The 19,559-nt window shown below is 37.3% G+C and overlaps 1 protein-coding gene across 2 annotated transcripts in view; it reads left to right on the forward strand.

Annotated features, from left to right (window-relative positions):
- TBCK (TBC1 domain containing kinase) overlaps positions 1–19,559 on the forward strand; it is a 112,371-nt gene that overhangs the window by 64,966 nt on the left and 27,846 nt on the right. For both annotated transcript variants that reach the window (XM_075090714.1, XM_075090713.1), the window contains one exon: positions 12,611–12,786. In XM_075090714.1, coding sequence (XP_074946815.1) covers positions 12,611–12,786 — 176 coding nt within the window. The remainder of the gene's footprint in view (positions 1–12,610; positions 12,787–19,559) is intronic.

Below are 19,559 nucleotides of genomic sequence, written 5' to 3' on the forward strand. Positions count from 1 at the left end.
CTGAATGAGAGAATCAGGTTTGGAAGAGCATTTAAACTTAAAAGCTCTTTTTAAGTGTGGCAGTCTCCATAACTGCAGAGTTTACGGAGGTTAGCGATGGTCTAGGATATGACAGCAAGTAGGCTGAGACTAAGTTTGTAGTTGCATAAATCAGTCTCTCAGAAGTTCAGTGAGTTCTTACAGGTGAAGCTCTGATTTCTCTAAATATTATTGTCATAAATTCTGTCTCTCACTGTATACCCTTGAACATGTGTCCACATTTCAAAAATTTGCTTTTCTGCTACCTCTCAGTTTAGTATATACTATGCAATTACTGTTGTATTTTCCAGTTTATAAGAAATTTAATTAGGCCATTCCTTATGGTGTGGGTTTTTTCATATTCAGTCTATATGCTTAGCCATTTCAACTGTCCTTATTAAATTTAACTGGATATATTCAGAGGGTCTGAAAGCTGAGTGCTAAACCAAAAGACTGTCTCTCTCCCCCTTCTCACTTCCCCCATCTATTAACTACATGTCTTAGTTAAATATAGATTTATTAATATTTAACTTATTTTCTTGCCTAAGGTCATTTCTCCCTATTTTTTTCCCTTGAGTGGTTCTAAATGATGTATTCCAATTTGTCTTGAACCAGCTGATTTACTGACAGTTGGAGTACTTTAATGTGTTCTTACACATGACCCCAGCATAGTTCTCATAATACACATCTGTTTATATAATAAAATAGAATCACTAAAATATGTAGTGTTATAATGTACATGCTTTCTGCTGATCATACTTTATGATAACTTTGCTGATACTCTGGTGAGAAACGTTTTGGTAGAATGGTGTTTCTGAAAAGATTTATTATGTTCTTTTAATGTTGGTGATATCTGCAATGTTTTGGACAACAGTGGCACAGTTGAATATTGTGAGATTAATCCAAAGCATATCATAAACTGACTACAAAGGGAAAAAATAATGAGGATGGAAGACAATCCCAGTGTAACTTAAAAGTTATCGGTCTAGCTGAGAGTTCTGTAATCACCAATTTCTTTGAACATATAATTATCATGGCCTTGTGCCTTTTCTTTCTGACCTGAGTCGTCTTTCTTGTTAAGATGTATTGATTGCTTATGCTTTTTGCCACCTGTGTCTTCCAAAGAGGACTTCTGCTCTTTTGGTTAGAATAAATTGTGTGCCATACCTGGGAATTTTCTGAAAGTAATTTACAAACAACCTTCACCTGAAATTGGGTCACCCCAAGGAAGAGATTATGTTGTTCAAAAGATCTGCAATAATTTCAGTCTAAAATCAATTGTTGCTCAACAGTCCGAAGCTCCTGTAGTTTTTAAGCTTTCTGTGCAAAGGAACAGCTTATCTCAGGCTGCTAGCGAAAGCAACTTGCTTTCTAGACCGATAAAGCTATTTTACTGCAATCTTGCAACTTTGTGGAATGCTTCTTTAAGATTTCTTTCTTTTAGAGTAGCTATTTCTAAAAATGTATATTTAAAGTTTAAAAAAACGAACAAACAATAAAACAAACAAAAAACCCACCGCTTTATTTCCAGTTCACTGCATATAACAGTCTCAATTACTGTTTAAAAAAGTTAATGATGTGAGAAAAAAGAAGGGGCACAGCACCATTATTGATTACTTGATTCTGAAAACCCATTCCAATGCTTGTCTCAAAGCTTTGGCTATATTTTATCTAAACCCAATACAACTGGGCATTACTTGCTGTTTTGGGGAACTCAACTGGAAATTTTAATTTGTCTTTATATGGTTTTAAAAATGTTCTAGCATGTTAGGAAATATATTTGAAGTATTTGACAAATTAATTGGTTAATTAAGAACACTGGAAAATCCCTTTGCTGTAGCAAGAGATGTCCTAGTTCATTCCTCGTGGGGCTTTATAAAGAGGACATATAAGCAACTGCTAAAACTTAAATAGAATTAGATTTCTTAGGAAATTACTACCCTACTAAGATGGGGGTTTTTATTATCTTTCATTTGTTCTTTCATATGTTTGGTTTTTTTTTTTTGCCTTGTGTTAAGGACCTCTGTTTAGCATAAACTTTATTCAAACAACATAAATACCAGAGAAGATTTAAGTAGTACTGTTTGGGACAGACAAACCAACCTTGAAGACATTGCTAATTCTTTGTGTAGTTTTGATATGTAGTAAATTTCATCCTACTTGGGTGATGCAGAGAGAGCAATCGCAGTATGCATTACCTTTTCTTTTCCTTTATATAAATCTAATACATGGCAGGAGATTGTGGCAGGAGAATTAGGATGGTAAGTGTGGCACTACCACGATGTGATTCCTGAGGTACCACCAACAGAGGCAGGACTCTGCTTTCAGACCAGTACTGGCTTGTACTAAGCCAGTTGGGATATGTCTGCCTCTTACGTATCAGCAAATTTACAACCCAGAAGGCTATTTCATACATCGAGGGCCAACTGTATAAGTAACTTTACTTTAAAACTTGTAGTTTTGCTTATAGCTTAGTCTTCAACATCTTGCTGTAAGTTTGTGTGGTAGTGTGCTTTATGCAACTCAGAAATTATTATTATTGTAGCTTAACTTGATTACTGAGTTTGTTACTCACTGTACAAGTAGTACAAAGTACCAGCACCTTTTGTTAGGTAACAGACCCAGGAAGGAAGCATCCAGATATGCACAGCTCTTCGCAAGCAGTTGAAGGATCCTGTAGACCAACTCACTCCCACCTGGAATGGGTGCAATATAGGGCCTGGCAAACAGATCTTCCTCCAGAGGTCCATGCCAGTATCATCACTGACATACAGAGATTAATTATGGCCATGAGAAGGGCTAGGACAACTACCAAAAGATGGGGACAGATGCTATTAGAGAATAGGTAAATACCAATTCTAGACATGAGATAAAACGTACTTTCAAATAAGCCTTGTAGGTTGGTTCACACAATAACCTTCATCTTCTGTAATTTTGAGCAAGAGAAGGGTTCCATCTTTTAATGCTGTGCACCTTAGGAAGGTGTCTTTTTGCTCACTCCAGGCTAATCAGTACTTCAAAGGAAGAACCTTAGTCTCAAATAGGAAGTCCAGAAAGACTGGCTGTGGAAAAGGAATCCAGTGCAATGAGGAGCTACAGTAAAACTGTTGAAGTGGAAAATGTAGAGGATTCTACTTCATGAGACAGAGACATGTAGCTTAAAGGGCAACATAGCTAGTCAAAGATCTAGCTATCACCAAACCACAAAAATGATTCTCCACGGAACAGAGTTTCTCTAATGTGGGAGAAACAATTATATCTGTTGCTGTTATAGTAACCTGCCAAAATGCTGAATCCAATGATGGTGAGAGCCATATAACTGCTTAAAAGAATTGCATCCAGCTCACAAATGGACTAAAGATTAAAAAATAATGGAAATTTGACACTAAGATTGTATGTTTTGAATGATGTGTTTCTGCTGACAGCAGCACAAGTAGGCGCATGTTGGAGAACTCTAGATACATATCCAACCCTAGGTAGCTACTATTGTGCTTTCAGTTGTTTTTCTTCCTGAAAAACCTTTGTCTCCCCACATCTGTGATCCATACACTTTTATTGTGCCAGAATTTCTGGTGGGTTCAGCATTTAGTCAGTTAAGATTTGGTAGGAGAAATGGCAGTTGGCTGCCAAGCCCATGTTCAGTTTGTGGGTGTTTGGTGCTTGTTTCCATTTGTTTCGCCACTTCTCAAGTGAAAACACTGAGATCAAAACATCACCTTGGAAGAGATTGGAAGAGATACAGTGGGGTCTTCTGTGTGCCAGCGAGCAGCAGAAAAAGAAAGATAATACACTGGTTTGATTTAGGGTTTGACTTTTTTTCATACAGTTTTGAAAATGTCCTATTGCTTAGATTAAGGCTCCGAGGAATAGATGCTATAATAGCTCTTCTTTTAAAAGGAAACTTTTTTCATAACTTCAGCTATGAAATTTTGACATGTGGCTTTCTTGTAGCTTGCACAAGTTCAAAACTAGTCTCCCACAGAAGATGACACTGCAAGGTGGTTTATCATGGAGTTAGTGAAGGTGGACTGCTTTTTCAAATTACAGTATATCTGAAGAAAAACAGCAATTTGGTCTCTATCACATGGTGTGCATGATAAGCGTGCTATAACTTTAAAAAATTAGATCGGAAATACCAAACGACATCAGAAGCAAAAACAAAATCACGTTTCTAGTTTTCTAGAAAGATGTAGGTCTGACTGGTACATCAGAAACATCTTCTGAACATACTCCTCATCTCTGCAATCTTAGATATTTTTTTTTAGGTGCAAGTGGCAGGTGTATTTTATAAGCAATTCCTGAAGATTATTGTTGCTAAATAATGGTGTTTATGAAGCAGAAACAGTGCATAGCTGCTAGTAAGTGGGTTTTTTTGTTTGTTTTGCCTTTTTTTCCCCCATTTTCTTTTTTAATGACTTACAGCCAGCTGTGGGTTGGGAGCTGGCTTTGGTACAGAAGCAGAGAGCAGAGTAATTTGTTAGGGCACACCTGCTCACCAAAGCTGTTCGGTAGTGTCAAACTCTGTCAGACTGATATCATTTTACCTGAAGCTGTAAATTCTTTAATTATTCACGTTCTCCACTTGTAGTGACATGAATAACATTCAGTTCTATTAATAGATTCTATCTTCATGACACTAAAGAGAAACGCTGCAGTGGGTGACACACTAGGGAAAAAAAATACCAAAATCCTTTATTTTATTCATATTAGGTTTTTTGCTAGTCTGTAGTTGCCACTGGCAGAAGAAAATCTAATACATATCTTTTAGTAAAGGACTGTCTGTCTCAAGAGACGGTATTTCATAAAAAGGGTGAGAAGTGAGTTCATCAGTAGAACTTTCCTAGTGCATGTCTTGAGCTGCACCTCAGACTGGTTTTATGCCTCCTCTTTCTTGATAGAACCTGTATGTACCCTTCACAGCAAAAGGAAACTTCAGAGAATAGAATAATCCACCTGTTAGTCATGTAGGATTTTGTACACCTTTACCGTGGAATAAAATAAAAGTACATGAAAACACCAGCATTTTTAGGCATGGAAACGCAAAATTCAGGCCACTCTTATCTGAACTCACTTCTAGATGTGGCGATTTTTTTTCTTTCACAAAGGTGTCTAAGGAAAATATTTCCCTCTATTTGGTTTAATTAAAATTACAAGCATAACTGGTTCAGGATTAGACTAGTGCTTAGAAAGCAAGCACGTGCACTAGAATTTTTTTCCTTTTACAATTATGGAAAATGTTGCTGACAGATCGAGATGCCTAGTAAGGTATCTGTCTATATCTTTGTTATGCTGAATGTGTTTATTTGCCTGTACAAGGCTCCCAATAATCTTTAGTTCTCTACTTGTTAATTGAGGCAATTTTTAAATGACCTGCACAAATGCTACGGTGTCAAAATTCCTTGATTAAAATGTACATTAGCAGCACATCTCTGATTGTAGATGTATTTTCAGGATGTGTGTCTACCTAGTGTTGCTAGTAGAGATACACATAACTACTTAAATACAGAATTGGAATGGCAGCGTAGGCTGTGAGCTAGAAAAATCTTTCAGCCAAAATAAGGACGGAGAAACAAGGTCTGTTTAAGTGGTGGTCTCAGTGGTCTTGTACTTTGGGATAACTCTCTGTTCCCTTTGGTCTACTTTCCCATATTCAAAGAATTTAAACTCTTGCCTTTATAAATCTGCATGAGGCATTTGATTCTCTTTGTCCAAACTTCTTTGTTCTTAATATACTAAGAGCTGGAGTTTAGTAGAAATCAACAGAAAGACTAAAACTAAACATGGAGAACTAGAGCAGGGTTTGTACATAAAGCTAAGACTTTGTTGATACTGCAGTCTTGGAATAATTTCAGGACTGGATTGTTAGCACTGAAGGGCAAAACTTGTTCGGGAAGGACAGGTATCCCAACTGGGAGAAGCTTGCATTGTATGTTCTGTGGTAGTTTGTGGGTGTCACACGGTTCAGGATATTCTTTAGGCAGATCTAGAAATCTTACCTATATTAATCTTTACCCAAACTTTCTTCCATTACTGGCCTAGGAACCAACAGGTCAAATTAGAGGCTTTGATCATTTTCTCATGGCAACTCCTTCTCAGGGTTACTGGAATTTTTGTCTTATTTCAAAAACAGAAATTCTAAATTACTTCACATTATAGAGATTGATCAGTTTTATAGACATTTGGTCTCGTTGGAGTTTTTTTACAATTTTATACCTGTTATGTCTGGGAAATAGTTGAAGTGGCTCGTATCTACCACACAACTAGAAACTTAGACGGCATGATCTTTCCTAATGCGTACTGAGCTTCAGTATTTGCATCTTATTTCTGTGAAACACAGACTTAGGATGAAGGAGTTAAGTTTCACTAGTATTTGGGATGACTAAATGTCTGTTGAGTCAGTTTTAGAAAGATTGTAACAAACCATACAACACAGAAAAGCCAAAGCAATGTTTGGGCTGGACCAGATGTCTTTAATATTATTTTAGTTTGTAGAAATATCTGCTGTTAAACAGTCATGGCACACCTCATAAAACTGTTACAACACGCTTTCCTGTCAGAGCTTAGCCGACATTACAGTCTATGTAATCTGTTTTGGTTGTCTTCTTCAGTAAGACATAGCACGTGACATTTGGTGGTTCTCTTACAGTAAACCTTTACTCTTCATACAGTCATTCTGCATCTTCTCTGCTCATCTTTACCAGTGCAGAACAAATCACATTTCTGTACTGGAAGGCATTCTTTATGAAACCTTTTTGCTAAACTGCTGAGTCAGAGCGATTTTTGCAGTCACGAGTAAGAAAAGGATTCATGTTTGTCCTTTATGTAGTCTGATGTCTCCAGGAATAACTCACAGGGTTTACTGCTACCTCTCTCTATTGCTCGCTACTTTGGCAAGTGTTGCATGGACTGGTCCAGACAACTGCATAACTGCAGCTACTGTAATAGTGGTACTTTCCATAACTCTCCTCTCCATTTCTATTGTTAAATACACCTGCTGTTGGTCTCAGAAGAAGGGTCAGTATTTCACATAGATATGTCACTTCTATTTGAATTATCATCTTCATAACTCCCCCTGCTACAGAACTCTTTATCTGGATACATTCCAAATTTCTCAGTCCTTGAACATCTCCTTTCTAGATGAAGACAATAGACCAACAAGCTTTTTTTCTGCTCTTTACATATTGTGTGTGATTTCATTACATAAAAGCAAAAGTCCTTCTTTTCCCAGTGTTTCTGAACACTGATGTAGATGGTTGATGTGCTTTCACCAAGCAGGGGCCTGGACTGTTTCATTTTTGGTACATTGACCGCAGCTTGTGAGCATTCAGGCTCAAGAATAGTTTAAGTTGCTGTCTTTCCTTTCCAACAGCAAGAGAAGTGCCACGTGTACACTGAAAACAGCAATATCATCCAGAGATAGTAAACAATATTGACTGTGGAGAACTGTCTAGAGAATTTTTTTAATTCCAAGATACTGAAAGAACTGTAGAATAATGTGTTCTCAGACACAAGGTAGCTTGCCAATGCAGCACTGAAATTATTGATCCTTATTACAGCCATGAACCATGCAATCTGTCTGAAGACACGGTACTATAGTTTGTTCCTTTTCTTCTGCATCCAATCATTTTTGTAGCTGAGTGCAACTTCTGTACATCTGCTGTATTACATAAAAAATATGATGGCTTCTTGATTGGCAGCATTTGTCATCCTGGCAGCTCTTGAAAGATGCACTACACACCTCGCATCCGTGTAGAAAGAACAAAGACTTCTATTTTATTAACTGAAGAGTTTTAAAATTCATGACTGATATTTATGTTGCCTTTGAAATTTTGTCCCAAGATGCACTGGAAGGGATGCTGGTGTGTGTAAGACCCAATTACTATCCACAAAACAATAACACAAAAATAATACAACTATCCTGTAAGTATGAAATAAATTACAATAGGAATCATGAGATCGAACTGAGTGACCTGTTCAGCTTCCTTGCTTTTATAGCACAGAGGTTTTCTGGCCTATTTATGTGGCTGTGTAGTGAAAGTTGATGTTGCCTGGCAGGGTAGGAACAAACTACTTGTGATGGAGGGGTCAAACCAAGTCCATAATTCTGGGCTGTTTCCAAAATGCAGAAGCAGTTTATTTTGGCCAAGTTCCTTAACTGGTGTTCTGTTACCCAGGGAAGGGGCTCTGGAATTGATTAGCTGCACACAAAGACTTAGTCTGTGTACATTTTCATTAAGAAAGAACCTTCATGTTATGTTTTTCTCCATTACTTTCTTTTACTTGCTGTGAACAACGTATGCACATCTGGTTTTGCTGTAAAAATAAAAGATTATATGTGCTTTTGTCACAGGTGCATTGCCTTTAAACCGATGCTTTCTTTTAACATCTGTTTCAAGTGCAGTCTACTCTCCTGTGTCTAAGATAATAAACACTAAATATATGTAGCTTAAAAAGCAGCTATGTCAGGCTGAGCCGTCTTTTCAGCTGAGGCTGTTGAGAGAGGGAGGCAGCAGTTTGGTTAGGAGTGATAATTAGGCACGAACAGAGCAAAACGAATAACGTCTTAGAGCAACCAGGAAGGTTAGTTCAGAAAAGGAGAAAAGTATTTCAGTGGGCTTAATATTGGGCTGGGGCCACGGCAAAACCAGGATATTACTGTTAGATTACTTTTTGTTTACTTCCCCACCCCTGCCTTTTTCAGTTCCCGATTTATTTGCATGTTTAGAAATCTCAGGAAAAGCCTTTTGATGCCAAGTAATGGAGTAATTAGCTGGTGCCATAAAATTGTTTCCTGTAAGGCTTGATTGCTGCTTGACTGTGGAATACTTGAGCTCAGTTGAGCCAGAACTTCTAAAACAAATGTTTTAAAATGAAGTTTGTGATTTTTAGTTCCTAGGTGCTTGGTGCCAGCTTTGATTTGTCGAAATGCAGGTGCTCTGCACTTTTTGAAAACCAGACTGCTTGAAGCCGTACTAAATTTTGAAATGAGAACTTGTTTTTTATAGTGTTTTTGTTATGTTTAAAGTTAGGCTTAATTTTTTTCAGTTCACACTTCACCGTTAATGATAGCATGTTATGTCAGCAGGTTCTAGTTACAGATTTTCCAGCAAAATAATTTGTATGAATAAAAACAGAAGGTGTGTGCTTTTTAAACTATAAAACACCCCAGTGTTGGGACCTTGGAGAGGACAGAGATGTTACACTTAGATGACTGAGCAGGCCCTCCTGTCCTTTCTACATGTTCTGTTAGTTTCTTGCTGACACCTTGGCATTTATGCAGAGCCTGCTCTCAGAAGGGTGTTCTTTTAAGCTGTTTGCACGTGACAAGTAACCTGGCATCCTAGTGAGGTACTCTCTTTGTTAGTTCACAGTGCTGCTCAAGAATCTAGGCACTGGCTTGATATATTTACACTTCTGACATACCAACAGTATGTTTTTAATAATGTGTAAGCTTCAAAGTTTTCTGGCTTGTAACACAGTTACTTGGGAGCAGGAAGGGTATACGCAGGATTAATACTGTGTGAATGCAAAGTCTTGGTAAGATGACAAAAGATAGATGTTTAATCAGAGACTGACTCATTTGTCATGTATTTGAAAGGGCATGGGAAGAAATGGGAATTGAAGTAGCACAGCAGACCCTGACTTATTAGCCAAAAGGAGGAGAAAAGATCTTATCCAGCAAGACTGCGAAAGATTGCATCGCATTATAGTTACTGACAGGAAGTGATTTTTCTTAAACTGAAATTTCAAACAAAGAGTGAAGACTGGCTTGAATATTACTCAAGCGTGAAGCTTTTTCATGCAATGTGACTAATAAATATTCTGTACGTATTTACGCCAATTTAATGTCATCTTAACAGTCAGTTTCAGGATACTGGAGTTTTTTAAAAAAGAATGCAAGTTAATTCTTTCACTGCCAATAGTCTTGTCTCCCTTGTGGGTGATAAATGTTGACCACTCCCATATATACACATACACGTGCCTAGGCACATACATATTCTTTTTTAATTGTTTGTGAAACCCACAATCCCCTTGTTGTATTTTTATTTTGCATTACTTAGAAGCAGATCAATTGATCAGCAGAGTGTAAATTGATGTTAGGCTTTTGGCCTTCTTCCCAAACCATTTAAAATTCCCTCTTGTTCCATGGAATCTCATTTTCAGGCCTGGCCACTGTCCCCCCAAAATGCTGCTTAGAAGGAATGAGAAACCGAACAGCTAAGAACCACAGGACAGATTCCTAAATTTTTTACTTACACCCTGATGTGTGAGAACTCGTTATCACTTTTAGGGATTTTCCAGTTCTCTAAATCAATTCCTCTTGGAATTACAGAGTTTGTTTCTAGGAAAAATATTTTTATAGTCTGTCTCAACGCTTAACTCTGTCAATCTTAATTTCTGCTTTCAGCTTTTTCATAACCTTCTACTGCACGTAGAATTCCTATTCCATCCCCCAGCTCTCTGTTTTCAGTTTCAGATGTTTGTAGACTATTATGCCCTCTCACAACTGAATGTTTCTTATGCTATTAATTGTTGGTTTTCAGATTATTTTTTTTACTGGCTAAATTCTGCTTTCATCTCACTTATTACAAGACTTCTGCTAATTTTCCTTAGCTAAGAATCTCAGGAGACAAGGCTATAACTCACAGTTATAGCAGTCCCTTTACAGAAAAAACAAAAGCCATGAATGGACAACAGTCTTGACCTGACATTCTCAGCATTTTATAAATAAAAGGAGTCTTCAGAAATGTAGAGAAATTGCGAATGTAATGACCGTGCTTCAGAGTGTATTCTGAGCTCTAGGAATAATAACCAGTGAAAGGCATCTGCTGTCTTTACCTGAATTTAGACATTGTGTAAAATTTTCCAGTTGCGTGGATTTTCTTTGGGAATGGTACTAAATAATAACCTTCCATTACAGTATATTCAAAATAAAAAATCCAATATGTTTTCCTCACAAAATGAAAACTTGGTAGTTACTGTTGAGACAGCACATTGTCCATTTATCTCTGGCAAGTATTATCCGAACTAGCTAGGGAACCTGGTGTGGTTAAAGAAAATTGTGATTTATTTTCACACCTACAAAAAGATTTTAGAGCTAGAATTAGGTAAACCACAGCTTTAGTACCAGATTTTTCAGAATTTCAGGAGCAAGATAACACATAAGCATGTTGTCTTCAATAGAACTAAAGCATATGCTGCAGGTTGCATCCTACCTGAATATGGACAGCTTTTTGAATGGGAGATTAATAGATTGCATCGTTCATGCAGATTCAAAGTAGATAATCTCCTCCAACTAGAATATTCTTCCCCAAGCTTCAATTTCAGCTTCTTTCGCTTACCACCCCGCCCGCTAATGACTGAGGTTTCTGGAGTAACTCCTTGATTGATTGCAATGCATCCAATCTGTTGATGGCAATGTATCAAATCTGTTTGATATATACAGACAAAACTTGGCCACAGTGCCTCGATTTTGTCCATAGAAGCTGATGCTTCAATCGTCTAAATTGAGAGTGCTGTAACAGATCATCCAAGACGCTTGGGACGGACACAAGAAGTGCTAATATACCCATTGTTTGTGTGATGCACTACACTAGGTTTGTCATAAAATGCAAGCTAGGATAATTTTTCTTTTCATGAGACTGCAGACAGGAGATGCACAACTAACCTGTCTTTTTACAGTGATAGAAAAATAAATGGCTGTTCTGTTGCATCTTGTTAGAAGATAGATACATATGTGATGTTTAATGTTGCATAAATTATATTTGTTATAGGTTTCCTTTTTTCTTTTGCATGTGTTTTTCATTGTGCTTTGGTAATTTTTATTTGACCACAGCTTACTTTAGGATTCTTCCCATTTCATGGGTGTCTGCTTTCCTTCCAAGTTGATTAGTATTTTATCACAGGTGGTACTTCACTCTTTCAGCCAGAATGTTTCAAAAACAAAAAATCAAAGCAAGCAAAGAAACCAAGAACCCGTTAAAACAAATCCATTGTGTTTGCCATCAAGCACAAATTAGTATTGAGATCTGTTTTCCACCAAACAGATAGCCTGTACCTTTGTGAAAATGGCAGGCCACTCAAAGTTCAACAACTGAAAGCTTTCAGTCTGCCTCGTAGCAGTATTTAGCTGACAAATAGGCACTTGGCTGATACATTTCAAGCAGCGTATAGACATCAGGATTTTTGTACTTTTGATATACTGCATGTACTTATATTTAAGAGTCAACGGTCTGACTTGGCAAAGACATTTAATGAAGATGCCTTACAATGGCTAGGCTTCAGTTACATTCCTGCCTTCGCATTCGTTAAAGTTCTGTTACACTTTTCTTAAATGGATTTCCATACCTAACTAGGGGTAAAATTAATGCTTAAAATGTCTTTGCTAGTTTTGCATTAAAAATTTCTAAATGTTTTTTTTTTTTTGAATGGGAAAATGTTTTTTGAAAACTACTTGCCCTTTGGAGAGAGAGACAGAGGTATAGATGGATATATGTGTATTTAGCAATGTCGTAGCTAGATTAATTGGCTTTACAGATTTTTCACACTTACATGTTTTTCTTTGGTTTTTTTTCTTTAAATCCCTGATCAGAGATTGATATTGAGCGTTGTGTTCGTGAGTCAATCAACCTGTTTCGCTGGACCCCAAAGAGTGCTACATACAGGCAATATGCACAGCCTCCACGGCAAGCCAGTGAAAGCAACGGCACAAGAAGTTCCATGTCCTGCTTTTCAGCAGACTATCAGGAAGCACCTCGAAGTGACCTCGTAAGTGACCTGGTAATTGGAGGGGGGAGAACTGTTCAGATTGCATGTTTCTCCTGCCCCAGGTAGGTTTTCTTTCTCTTTAAAATTTAGACAGGAAGAAAATACCCCCCAGACGTCAGTTACTGGCATTTATGTTGTCATGTTCATCAGATGTTCTGATTTGCTTGTCAGCTAGTGTTATAGCCTATGCAATATTATTAATTTTGATGAACAATCCATTGCAGTGAATGAGAATTAACTGGAAGGTTGCTGGGTTTGGGGGTTTTTGTTTTAACTTCTCTGCTTTGAATTTTAGCTTCTTTGATGTATGTGCCAATAAAATTATTTCTTCTTGTGCTGGTGTTTGTTACAGCACCAGACCAATGTCCGTGACTCGCCTGCAGAGCTACAAACAGGCTTTATCTTATGAGAAAAATAGTAAAAAGAACAGTTTGACAATGAGAAATAGGTAACTAGAAAGTGATGCACGCAGCTCTGGCTGCTTTTCCATCTTGGCATGTCAGGTAAAAGGTATGGCTCAAGTTGTTTTGAGAGGTAGTATGAGAGTTTTGTCTGTGTTTGTCTTGGCAAAGAATAAATAGTGATTAAGAGTATATCTGCATTAAATAGATACTCAGTTTAGCAAAAATATTCTTCCCTTCTCTCTGTATTAAAATCTGGTGAGTTTTCTCTTGTCAAATACACCATCTGAAGAATAGTGATTTGAAATTATTCCTTTCCTTCCTCTCAGCAGTATAAAACTAGCCAGTCTCTTAAAAATGAAACAGTTTTATTTTGGGTTTGGGTTTTTTTGGTTTTGGGTTTTTTTCTTTCCACATTCTCCTACGGTCAGAATTAATTCATGAGTAATTACAGTAATAGGGAAGGATATCTAGACCTGCCATATCTATTTGGTTAATTGCATTAAGTTTTAGTCTTTCTATCTGTTTTTCTGAGCTAATCAAGTGTATCTTACTTTTTAAGTGGTCCTTAAACCTGACTCTGATATTCAGTGATTTTCTTGGTTTTTTTATTTTATTTCATTTTATTTTATTTCTATTGCTATATTTTCTGGAAACCTTAGCCACAAATCCAGGACTCCAAGTGTAGGAGATGCAAATGCAGAACAAAAGGAAACTCCAAAGAGCTTACAGAATTTAAGAAACAGATGGTTGTAGAAGGGCAATTGGGAAGAAAAACTGAAGGACGGGAGAATACTGGTTATTGTCATATAGGAATTGTAGCCAACGCAACTGATGCTGTGCTGTTCTAGAGGTGTGTAGAGAGACTTGCAGAAGGAGCTAAGGGCTGCACATTCATAGAATAATTCAGATGGGACCTCAGTAAGTCATCTGGTACAAATTCCTGCAGAAAATAGGCCCAACCCTGAATTCAGATGGGGTTGCCCAGGGCTTTGTTCAGTCAGGTCAAGAAAACTTCCAAGAAAAGAGATTATGCAGTCTCTCTGGGCAGCCTGGTCTGATGCCTGACAGTGCTAACAATGAAAATGTTTTTTTGTGTGTGTGTACTAGCTTTTCTTAACGTTATGATGATAAGAGAGTAGAAAGACAAGCCTTCTCAGTCCTAAGGATGTTCTTGTGCCTTTCTGTGTCCAAGCAAGAGTGAAGGGACTTGGAAACAGCAAGGAGGGAGACAGGAGAAGGGAGAATGCAGCAGTGGTCTACTGAACTGGTAAATAGAACAGAGACTTATATTTGTAGCAGAGATAATTTGGCCCATCATTTTGGGTCAAACAAGGTTTCTTTGAGTATTCTTCCATTTCCTGAGAAATATTTGTGTGGTTTTTTTTCCCCGAAAGTAATTCTGTTTTCATACCAGAAGCTGTGTTTGTTTATAATGCCTGCAGCTAGGCTTATTCATCCCCCAATTTCCAAGAAATTAAGCTAATGTTTTTGGTATGTTATAGAGAAGAAAAATCAATACCATAACTTCTATTGCCTTCTCATTCATCTCTGCGTATTTCTACTTAGCAGCAAAGCACTTTTCATTTACTGCAGCGTAACTGATGGTTTAACTTCTTTTGAACCTCAGGTGTGTTGGATGTTTTGGGTACTGCTGTAGTTGTTTTTAGCTCATTGTATGGAGCAACGTGACGTGATTTATAAAGAAATATTTGAACGTATTCAGGCTTTTTCTGTACCTAAAAGGAAACTAATCTCATGGACACCTGAATGACAAGGAATCTGATTTGTATGTTAAGTTATAGTTTACAAATGTGTTTGCTCTCACGTGCTGTATTTTTGTGTGTGAGATATTTTGACAGATACATACAAGCCAAGTATGTTATGGTTCTGTCAGGACCCATAATTCAGACTTTGAAAATCCTGTCTAAGGTGAGCCACTAATGAGCTACCTCTCATTTGTGACCAGTTCTGCACTTAGAGATATTTGACTTTATAAGATGACGCTTCTCGGGGGTTTAAGCAGCATTGCTAAAAAAAAAATTAAAATATTGGAGAGAGACACTATTTACACCCAAAGGTGTTTGGGTTTTTTGTTGTTGTTGTTGACTTTTTGCTTGGTTTGGGTTGGGGGTTTCAGTTGTTTTTTTTTTTTTTACCTTAATCCTGGAACTATCTCTTTCTTCAGACATGTGCTCTATGGGTGTTTGCTGACAGGGGGAAAGATTTTTTTTTTTTTCTGCTTGAAAACAGTAGAATCTGAGTTCAATCTTTAATACACACAGTAGCCTTTAATGGATTTTCTAAAACACTATTGTGTCCTTGCTGGTCAGTCTAGCTCTTAAAAAATTACTGTGTTGTTTCCCCACATACTTAGTTGGTCATAATATGGGTGAGCACTTTGCCCGGTGTTTGTATTTCCAGTTTTATATTTGTGGGTCACCTCTGTATTTGAGGGTGGATAGGGCAGGAAACAATTCCTTTGTAAACAAAGCTGTGGGTTTGCTTCTGAAGGTAATTTATGACTTCTTGAAACATTACGTGTTTGGTGTATTTAATTCTAAACACCAGCTGTCTCCTACCCCTGTATTTGTATTTTCCTTCTAACCTGCTTCAGTTTGTTTCTTAAATGCTTTTTATTAGCTACTCAAATATTTGTGTGTACCTGCATGTTATGGTGCTTTGGTTAATAATAACATGAGAAATATTTGCCCCTGGGTGAGCACTTTTCTCCTAAATCAGCAGCCAGTAGAACAAAACCGTTTTGACTCTTTTTATCATTATCGTTGCTTAGTTTTCATTTTAGTGGCATCTATTTGCAATTTCATAACTAGGTTTCAGTGCTCTCTTCCCTCCTGGACTTGTGTGTTGCTTAATCTTTTATGCTTTCAGCCAATAAGCATATTTCTACTGAGATAAAATCTCAAGGAGGAAATAGTTTAGGAGAGGATGAATGTACATATTAAGTGGTTTTGAATGTTTATTTTGAGAAAGACAAAATGTCAAAAATAAGAATGGAAAAAGCCCCTTTAAATTCACTACTGAATTTTAGTCTGAATTTGTGTCTGTAAATTTTTTTCTTGACCAGTACACTGATGAATTTTTTTTTTTTTCTTACTCTTCCTGAAACTCCCCTTCATCCTCTGGAAACTCCCAAAGAGCTTTTCTTGAATATCCAGGAGTCACAGAGACAAATAATACTTGTCACATAACAACTTTCTGCTTCGTCTGTATCTCCCTTATTTTAGGCATGGTAAATGTATACTCACCCCAGCTACCTTTATACTTCTAAATAAAAGCGAGAGAACGATGCAGTTTCTTTATCTTTATGAATGTCTGCTCAGGTGTGGCGGGTGGGCTCCCAGAAATCCCGAGGGTGATACAATATGCTTTTCTTTTGCTCTTCTACCACCAATACTGTTTTCAAGGGTGGGAATTCCTGATGAATGTTGGGGAACGAAAGCATTCAACTGGAAAAAAGTCTGCCACATGGTTATTGATCTTTGCACTGATTTAAATGCCACCGGTCCAGTTCAGCTTTTTGTTTTTTATGAAGTAGGAGAAATACCTAAGCAGGAAGGTGACCTAATGGCTCGATGAAGCAGTACAAACATGGAAAACATTTGTTTTCGTCAAAAATAGTGTGAGCAGTTTCCTGATGGTAACTTTTCTTTGCAGGTAATCAGGGATAGCTTGCACGACGGACTTCTTACAGATCGGAATTCAGGCCTATTTGCAATAAATACACCAACGCTCAGTTGCTCCTAATTTCCTGTGTGAACCTAGGATGTATTTGTCCATAAAAAATGTACTGGCTAGGTTTATAATAAGCCCTTAAATAATTGGTGTGTAAAGCACATCAATTCTTCTAAAAGGAGCACGATGAGTAGTGTATATTAACATTTCTGTTTTAGTGTACAAGCTAGGAAATGTCCAAGTGCAATGTCCATGCTGTTCATAATTGCTGTGATATATATTCTGCCTCAAGGGTCTTCTGACTGCCTTGACCCATTTCAGGTTTGTTTTTTGTGTACTGGTTCTGTAGGAAGCTTGTTTTTGTTTTCTTCTTTCACTGTTCTGCTACTCAACAGAAAGCTGTTCTTTGGATTTGTCTTTAGTTCGTGTTGTGCAAAGCTCAAGACCTGAGTTAATGTTTGGAATTTATTTTGCATGTGCCTTTGATGCTTCTGTTTTTCTGATTGTACCTGCCAACAGCCGGAGTGAGAAGTTGGGTTAGTTTGTCATTTTTGAGATGAGTTGGTTAAAATACACTTTTTATGTTGCTGTCCTGTGAGTGAATAAACAATTCATTGTTTAATTAGGCCTGTCATAAGCCCATCACATTCTGGCAAATACTTTTAAGAATGGTTGAAAGCTTCAAGACTTTCTGTGTGTATCTGTTAGCTTTTAAAATTTTTTTTGATACTCTTAAGCCAGGCAGCCAGCAACCAAAAGGTGGGGAGTGTAAGGAAACCTCTGTTTCCAGTGCTTTGGTTCTGCAGATTAAATTAGCTGAAGGAAGCCTTTTTAGTATTTTCTTTACTCTGCTTTGTTTTCAAAATATGAATGTATTTTCTTAGCTTTTAGGACTTTTTTTTTTTTCCTGATAGGAGATAAGGCATTAAATCAATTACCAGAGTGGATAAAACAAGAAATATATGACTTAGGAAATAACCGATGTTAAATGTTAATTTAAGAGTCTCTAATGAATGTTGTGGTTGTTTTTTAAGTTGAAATATAAATAGCAATTATTTTAATTGAATGTAAACTCATTGGAACAAATGTGCCATGTTTTTTCTTAGTTGAGGGAGAATTAAAGGAGTGTGTTTATAATATAAATATTATTTATATGAGACTTTAATAGTTTTTAGACACTCAGATCATATTTAAGGTTTGTAAACATATTTTGTACAGACTTGGTTTCCGAGTCTCCCTGAGACGTGTGTGTTTGCTGTGAATATAAATGGGGCGGTGGGAGCAGCCAGAGCATTCTCTGCTGCAGCCTTAGGCTCAGGTTCTGGATTCACTGATTGTCCATCTAGTCCTTCCTCACAAGTGTTTGTGATTATACCTGCTTTGAAGTTGAAAACTGGGTGTATTTGACCTTTTTGACCTCCCACAATTGGGATTCTGTGACTGATTAACAAATGTGCTGGGGGGAGAGGGTCATTACACCTGTAAAATTAATTTAAAAAAAAAAAAAAAACCACCAGCCAGTTCTCTCTCTCTGCATCTTGTGGGAATGTTATTCTTTTCTTTTTTCTTTTTTTTCCATTTTCTTATTTTTCTTCTCTCTTTTTTTTTTTTTCTTTCTGATTTGGAAATTGATTTAAAATAAGGTTCTGGGTTTGATAACCTTTGATTGATGAAATATTAGGAGTTTAATTTTCCTCTCTTTTTTCAGTCTTGCCATATTACTGGGGAAAAGAAATTTACTTAAATCATAAGCAGTAGTCACTGTATGGCAGAATAAGGAATAGGACAGCTATCATCACCGTTCTTTAAGGTGTGGAAGGTATTGAAAATGAGCTGTTTACAAGATAAAGAAACGAATGGGCCTATAATAACGTAGTAAGCACAACAGAACAGTGTGTTCAAGTTCACAATGCTGTAAAATAGTTTGGATTTGAGACAACTCTGTTTTTCCCTTCTATGCCCAATCTTAGCCCCTGTGGGGTGTATCCTGTGAGAAGGCATCCGAAATGCATATGGTAGCACTGGTAACGTAGCCTGAGGTCAGTCCTTGCCAAGGTAAATTATTGGAATATTGAAATGCAAAACAGAGGAAAACCAGAATTTCCAAAGTCTCTCTGGCCCCTGTTACATCTGCCCAGCCATACTCAACACGCAGCTGTAGCTCGCAGTCCGAACCTGAGCTCTGCGAAGTGGCACTGTGGTTTTCGCCTGTGCTTTTTCCATTTGCATTGTTTGATGCCAGTTTTCACAAATCCATGAGGTGGGTGGTGGTGGGTGGTCTCTGTGATCTGTGAGCTAGTACAGTTCCATTCTTGAAAACTTGGTGTTATGCAAATTTTCTCTCTTCACGTTACAGCTGGAGCAAAGCCTTATGTTATAACTAAGTTTCAGCAAGGAGGAATTTGCTCAGTGTCACTGAAGAGTAGTAGCAGTACGCTATTTTTCAAACACTTCAACACTTTTTTTTTTTTAATGTACATCCAATGCATGGAGAACGTTAGGAAATAGTTGTACACCTCAATGTTTTAATAATTTCACTGGTAATTATTTATTGTGTTGCTGACAATATGGTGTAAAGTTAACTTTTTTTTTTGAGGGGTGGTTTAGAATTTTCCCCTGAGAAACACATGAGGAGATCGGCTCCTAAGGAGAGCACTATTTCAGGCTGTAGCGGTC

This window comes from Phalacrocorax aristotelis, chromosome 4 (assembly GCF_949628215.1).
Source record: "Phalacrocorax aristotelis chromosome 4, bGulAri2.1, whole genome shotgun sequence".
Classification (NCBI taxonomy): Eukaryota; Metazoa; Chordata; class Aves; order Suliformes; family Phalacrocoracidae; genus Phalacrocorax; species Phalacrocorax aristotelis.